The sequence below is a fragment of the Nothoprocta perdicaria genome, unplaced genomic scaffold, assembly GCF_003342845.1.
Source record: "Nothoprocta perdicaria isolate Ctin4 unplaced genomic scaffold, notPer1 scaffold_182, whole genome shotgun sequence".
Lineage (NCBI taxonomy): Eukaryota > Metazoa > Chordata > Aves > Tinamiformes > Tinamidae > Nothoprocta > Nothoprocta perdicaria.
In genome coordinates this window covers 187,199-194,548 of record NW_020455005.1, presented here as the reverse complement: position 1 = coordinate 194,548, position 7,350 = coordinate 187,199, and the positions used below count along the sequence as shown (strand labels likewise).

Sequence of the window (7,350 nt, the reverse complement as noted above, 5' to 3'; positions counted from 1 at the left end):
GTATAAGCCAAGCTTGACATTTCCCTTTCAAAGGCATATGTGATTAATGGGGCATTTCATTGCCGCAAGTGAACTCAGGCTTGTTCCACTCTTGAATGAAAGTATTGAGAAAAAGTGCAATGACTTACATAGATTCTCTTTGCTAAGCAACTTTCCTAGGTAATTTTTTTCTCATTATTCTCCACGAGGTAGCTTTGTTAACATACACTCTTTAGATGGACATATAGAAATATATTTGTGGATACATCAGAGATGCACATACAGAWATATACTTGTAGATATGGCCCTAGTTTAATACAGCCATTGACTAATTTAACCAAGCAAACAGACATGTAAGGGTGAAGCTCAGCCATTTTTCACTGGTGTCTATAAGGAATGCATGTCTGTGTAACTTACTGATAGGTTACTTACTCAAGGTCAGGGATGTGCTAAGAATGAATGGAGTGAAAAAAAGCAACCCAAGGTAATTGCTGTATATTCCTCTGGATTTCTCAATGAGCCTATTTCAAACAGTGATTGACTGGAAGGTGCCACCWATCCAGGGAATGTCATTCCTGGCTACAGCAAGAACGGGGTTTCACTTTACAGAGGACATGCAAACAAGAGGAAATCCCTCTTGTGTCAGGAGAGAGGGCAGGCTTGCAAGACAGCCTTTTCACAGGGCCACCTTTATTTCCTCAGGTTTCCACATTTTTCCTTTGGAAAAAAAAAATAAAAGCATCATTATTATTAGTATTATTGTTACAGAATGCTTTGGGTCAGCCATTCCATATAGATTCAGTGATGACATCCTTTATTCTACCTGCTATTAGTGAGCAAAGGTCAGTTGTCTGAGACCAAAGTAATCATCTTGAAATGCCCCTTCCATCAAGAGCAAGAAAGGGACAACTCTAGAAGCATCTGCTGCTTAGACACTTGGTTTAGGTAGGGTAAATACCTAAAAACGTTATGTCAAGTCAGTGAGACTCAAGGCAACAGCTGTGTGGCCAGTTCTTCGCGTAATGCAGACCATATGCAGTGTTTCAGCTCATGCTAATAACCAAGAAAAGCTTCCTGGTGTTTCCAGCTGCTCAAGTGCCAGCCAAGGCAACATGAGGTGACACGGCGGCCCCTGGTTCACCTCAAGACGATACTACCAAGGAGCTGGGCCTGGGGAAGGTTGCATGGATTTATTCTCTTGCTGTGCCGGGCACGTGGTGGCAAGGACACCTGTCATCGCCCAGCACCGGTTGCCAATTACAGGCACATTTCCTCCAAAAGAAAGAGGCTATGACTCGAGCCCACACACAGGAGAGAAACCCTAAAAAGCCTGTGGCAGTCATGCAGTGTGCTGCACTTCCAGAAGGTTTAAAGGAAAGGCTGTGGCTGCAAAACGAGAGATGTGTGTGATGAAGGACATAACATAGGCTCTTTGCTACAGAATGGGGCTGGACAGTTCTAGATCTTCTCTCCAGGCCTTTCCTTCCCTAGGGCAGCCATGAGGCAGAACCAAGATGGCCACCAACGGTCTCCAGTTGCTACGCAACCCCCAGGCCTCCCTCAGCAGCTGCCATAACTGCAAGGCGCCATGAGCACATYGCCCACAAGGCCTCCAGCGTGGCGATCCAGAGCGGGAACTCGTGATCATGGGCCAGGCACTTCTACAAGTCTTTCTGGCTCCTTGCAGCAGCTGCCATGCCAGCAAAGCTTTGCACACTTATGTGTTAGGAGGCAGCAGGAGCGCAAGATTTGCTGCAGGGGTTTCCCACTCTGAGGAGTTTTATGGGTGGAGGAGAGCTGAGTGGGGAAACGAAGATATTTCCATCAGCCCACCACAGGCAGATGTTTGTGACTTCGCTTTCATGGTGCCCTTGCTTGTGTRTGCACCACCAGGTAGAGAGCAAAATTGCGGGATGTGGCACCACTAAAAACACAGGAAAAAAAAAAACAATAAAAAAGAAAAAGAAAAAAAAAAAAAAAGAAGGATCCTTAAACTTGACAGAATATTTGCAAACCCAGACGACCTTCCTGCGCCTGGATGTGCATGGACACTGTGCACAGGCAGTCTGTGCTTGAGGCACCATGCTCACTCGGGCCTTGTGCAGGATGGAGTCTTTCCGAGCCCTTCTGCTGATGGAGAGAGAAATGGAGACATTGTCTCCAAAGATACTCCAAAGAAATAGTAGTTTCTGCTAGAGGGAATTAGCTCTTCTTCAAATTTAAAGGAAAAAAGATGTGCTAAATTTGCTTGATCTTACCCACCTGTTTCCAATTCAGAATTGCTAATAGCTCATTTGTGTACCCCTCTGCTACATACATTTACCTCTGACAGGTTACGTTTTCCTTGGCTTGATTGCCTTCATTTTTTTTTCTTCTTTTCTTTGTTTGCTTTCCTTTTATATTTTTGATTCATTGCTGTTCCCTCATGAACATGAGCAAGGTAGTCGGAAGAAATGATGTTCTTAAAGATAGGCAGCGCTTTTAATTTTTCTTACTGCTAAGGCACCATCTGAAGAAAGCACAAGTAACAGGTCTGAGGCTGGGGCACAGCACTGAGCAATGTGGGTATTTAGTTGTGACCCGTCTTGCACCCTGAAGGAAGCATAACGAAAAAGAGATAGATAGATGCCAGTTTCTGCAGTAGAACTGATAACACGTTGTACTTCCCAGACATTAGAAGTAAATACAGTAAATGTCATTTGTGTATTGGCATCTTGTATATGTGTAGAACAGTCTAATAAAAGTAAACTATAATGGATTTTATATATATATATGTATATATAATAGAGTTTTGAATGGCACACAAACAAAGCTCATTACTGGAAACCCTTTTACCCTGCCTTATTTCAGCTGGACTTCTTTTCCTGTCCAGAAAAGCGGCTTTGACAGAAGCTGCAGTGAAAACACAGAGTAAATAAGCACTTATCCCCATGCTCTTGGAAGACCCATCTTGCCTTCGGCTTCAGATCTGAGCTACCTCTGACTATCACAAAAACAACAGGAAAATGGTACTCGGGTCTGGGCTCCGTTGTCATTTAACTGACTTAACTCTGTTTTGGCTTCTAGGTTCTACTAAGGCAGTATGACCCCCTGCTCACCTGGAGATTTAGACTTTATCCAAGGAAGAGAACCTTTCCCTGAGGCCGTTCAGGAGTGAACGTCTGCTTTTCTGCATCCACCTGTTCCTTGCTTTGTGGGGTCCCTTTGAACAACTTCCCAGGGCATCTGGACCCTAAGGTTATGTAGGAGCAGCTTGTCCTGCACCAGGGCCTCATGGGGAGCAACAAGCGCAAAGTCACCGAGATCTGCCCAAAGTCACTGGGCCCAGGGAGATGGCCACTGAGGGGACAACCTGGACCCGGGTGGAAAAAGGAAGACAGGGCAGGGCAGGCACCGGGCCCCCTTTCCCCTGCCCRCGCCTGGGGTCCCCCTTCCTCCCGCTATCCCACGTAGCGCCCAAGCCTCGCTGGCCTTGGCCTTTCTCCCAAGCCTCGCCGGGCTTGGCCTTCCCCCTCGTCGTGCGGCAGCAGCGGCGGCTCCACCGCCCCGAGGTGCGCACGGAGGGGCCAGGCCGGAGCAGGGCGCAGCCCTGGCCGYGGAGCCCGCTGCATCCGCAGCCCCAAAGCGCCGTGCGAGGCCGGAACGCACCCCACACCCCGAGCAGAAACGCCTGCGAAACGGGATCTCTTCCAGCTTTTTCCCCCTTCTTTTCACTCTTTCCTCCTCTCTTCTTTTTTTTTTTTTTTTTTTTTAAATTTTTTCCTTGTTCTCTTTTTTTCTCCTCTTTATTTTTTACAGACTATTTTTTTTTCGGCAGCGCGGGGCGAGCGGAACGCGCTCCGCAGGCGCCTTCGCTGGCCACGGGAGCCGCTCGGAGGTTCATTAATATCATTAGCATTTCCCCCCCCCCCCTTTCCCACCCTGACGTCACGAGGCGCCCGGAGCCGGGGGGAAAGGCAGGGGACGCGCCGTGGGCAGGGGGCGGCCGGTTCCCCTCCCCGCCGCCGCCTGTCACCGCCGCCCGCCGATATTATAGGGCCCGCAGCGCCGAGCGCCAAGTCAGCCCCGCGTAATGAACTTCTGGGAACCTTTCCCTCCGCGCACCCTTCGCCTGCGGAGGGGCAGAGACAGCCTCCTCTGACGCCTTTTTTTTTTTTTTTTTTTTTCCCTTTTCCATTATTTTCTCCGGGCCCCGCTCCCACCGCGGGCCCCGCTCCCCGTCCTACCTTCGCCGCCGCCTCATTGTTGTCCTCGCGGCGGTGCCTCCTGCTCGCCTGCCGGGACCGCGGGGGCGACACCAGCCCCGCGCACCCCCTGCACCCGCCGAGAGCGTCCGCGGGAGGCGGGGGGCTCCACAACTTTGGCCATTTCGTTTCTTCTTCTTTTTTTTTTTAATATATATATATTTTTTTCTTCTCCGTGCCGCGTCCCCGCGCCTCGGGAGGACGCGGGCGGCGAGCGCGGGGCGAGGATGCGGCGGCCCCCGCGGCGGAGCGAGCAGTGAGGAGCGCCCGAGGGAGCCCCCGGCCCCGGGCGGGGGGCGCCGCCTCTCGCCGCGGCCCCCGGGGGCGTCGAGCATGAGCAAACCGGCGGGATCAACAAGTGGGTAACAGCGGCGGCAGCCGCCCCGCGCCGCAGCCGCGCGGGGGGCGGCAGGTGCAGGGCGGGGAGTGGGCAGCGGGTGTGGGGGGGCCGTGGTTTGGGGCTGCACCCCCCCTCCCTCCAAGAGGAGGAAGAAGATGAGGAAGAAAGCAGGGTGTCCCCCAGCCGCAGTGGCAACGAATATAGAGGCTGCGGGCTCTCTATCCGGGTCAGGGTGGTGCAAAAACGCTGCTTTCGGGCTGCCTGCACCCCGTTTTGCCCCCACGCCACCCCCCCCCCCAAAAATCGGGGCAGAAACGGGGCGCTGCGCTGGCCCGGGCCCGGCTCTGCAGCCGCTTGGGCAGCTCGGGGGGTTAAAGGGCGCTGCGAAGCCTCTCCCCGGCCTCGCTGCAACCCCCTGCGACGCAAACGTTGCATATAGCATAGATAGGTATTTATTGTTATTGCTATTATTATTATTTTGGGGAGTTTGGGGCTCCCGTGGCGCCCTCGCGGGCGCCGCGCGGGGCGCTCCGCGGCGGCGGGGTCGGAGCGCGCTGCTTTGCGCCCCGCTCCCGCTTGCAGCAAATAATCCTGCTTTAGCGGGGAGCAGAAACAACTTAAAAGTCACATTTTCGTTAATCCTAAATCCGCGTACCTCATAACTGGGGAATTTAAAGCATGACTCGCCGCTCCCGCAAGAGCGGCTCAAGCCGTATAATCCCGACGGGGCTCTCGGAGTGGGAAATATGGATGGAGTCAGTAACAAAAAGGGGAAGAAAATTCCCAATCCAATTTAATGCGTGACAAGTGACGGGCCGGGCGCGGGTGTCCCGGGCGGCCTCGGGGCGCTGCGGAGCGGCGCGCAGGGAGGTGCGGGGCTCGCGCGCCCCGGCCCCGGCCCCGGAGCCGCCTTTGTCCGCGGGGCCGCGCGGTTTGGGGCGCCCAGGGGCCCCGAAGCAGCAGCGGGGCCGCGGGGCTCAGCGCCCGSCCGAGGGGAAGGGGCTGCCCGGGCAGAGCCGGGGATCGGGATCGGGCCCGGGCGGCCGCGGGGGCCGATACGGGGGTGCGCGTGGGAGCGGAGCGGGGAGCCCCTCTCCCTGGGAGCCCCTCTCCCTAAAACAGCCGCCGGGGCCCGGCCGGGGACGTTTTGCAAGGCGGGGAGGTCGGGCCCGGCTTTTYTTGCCCGCCGGTGAGCGAGTAGCGACGTGAGCTGCGATGTCTGCCTGGGTGGTAACAGGACCCCGTCCCGCCATCCCTCGAGCCCAGACTAACTTCTTTCAACAGCCCCTGATGGTAATTACAGTAATCGGGGCTGCCATATATCCTTTAAGCAATTATGACACACAAAAAAGGCCCCCGAGGACCCCCTGTCGCGGGATGTTCAAAACGGTTTCCCAGCTGAACAGAAATCCCTTTTTCTTAGAGCTAAACTTCTGAGACCAAGCGGTACCTCGGGGAACAGGAGCGCTTTTAAAAAGAGTTAATCAGTTATCTCACGACCTCTTGTCAAGTTTACATGTTTTTTTTTTCTCTCACCGCCCCCCGCCTCGTTTTATTATTATATTTTTTAATTATTATTTTTTTCCCCTCCTGTTGTTTTGCCCTTCCCGGGCACTTTCTCGTGCCGAGCTGCGCGGCGCGGGYGCGGAGCGGAGCGGGGGGGTCCCGCGGCTCTGCGCCGCCCCGACGGCCTCCAACGCGACTGGCAGGGCGCTGCTAAACTTACATAGTACGCCTGTATGTAGAGACTATAGTTATATATATGTATATACATACACCTATAAATAATATTCCTATGCATTATGTGTACATATACATGCAGTATGCTACATACAGGACGTTTTAAGCAACCCCCAGGCTCGCAACTCGCCATGCGGGCAGGGGCCGAGCCTGGGGGGGGGCTGTTGGTGCCGCAGGGTGCAAGGGACGGTGCCCGTCCCCCCCCCCGGCCCCGCGTGTCCGCGCGTGTGTGTCCGTGCGCGCGGGACGCCGGCCCCGCGCACGCTGCGCGCGGCGGAGGGGAGGCGGGCGCTCTGCGCGCCGCCTTTGTGCCACATCCGAATTCCCATGCTACACTTTTTGACGGGTCACTGGTGCCCCAATGGGCAGGTGGCAAGGAGGGCTGGTAATTACGCGCCCGCCGGGGCCCGGCCGCGGTGCTCGCCACGGGCCCCTACCTGCGGCTCCGGAGCCCGCCGAGGGGGCTTCCTCGGGCCGCCCTCGCTATTAATTGCGTAAAAGCGCTGTGGCCCCCAGCGGGCCCCCCCGGCCGCCGCCCCCCCTCCGGCGGGCCCTAACCTAATCCTCCGGGCCGCTCGGCGCGCCGTGTATAGCAGCTGTCGGCTCTCATTTGGGGGAGAAGCTGGCAGCTTGTGCTCACTGGAGGCAGTCAAACGAGGCTCAATGGGCGAAATCATTAAGTTAACACTTTATCTAATGTCCCCATTGTGCGCCGGGGACATTGTTTTAGAGCCCCCGCGCAGGCCCGTCTGGAAGCATCTCGGCCTCGAAATTCTCTAGGGAGCAAGAGGAGCCTCCGCGCCCCCCTCCTCCCTCCTGCCCCTCCGGCTCCCCCCGGGTCTGCTCTTCCAGCTCTCACCCCCCACCGGCGGCCAGGGCTCACCCCGCCGCGGCGCGAGCACAAAGATAGAGCTGGGAGCCCGCGGGGCCCGCGGGAACGGGGCAAAGAGGGAGAGAAGAGAAGAGAAGAGAAGAGAAGAGAAGAGAAGAGAAGAGAAGAGAAGAGAAGAGAAGAGAAGAGAAGAGAAGAGAAGAGAAGAGAAGAGA

At 55.3% G+C, this 7,350-nt stretch overlaps 1 protein-coding gene across 1 annotated transcript in view; it reads left to right on the top strand.

The window, feature by feature from the left end:
• The first annotated feature begins 4,556 nt into the window (after positions 1 to 4,556).
• The window catches only part of NR2E1 (nuclear receptor subfamily 2 group E member 1), a 13,874-nt gene continuing 11,080 nt past the window's right edge, over positions 4,557 to 7,350 (top strand). Inside the window, exon 1 of the mRNA XM_026036614.1 lies at positions 4,557 to 4,581. Coding sequence (XP_025892399.1) covers positions 4,557 to 4,581 — 25 coding nt within the window. The remainder of the gene's footprint in view (positions 4,582 to 7,350) is intronic.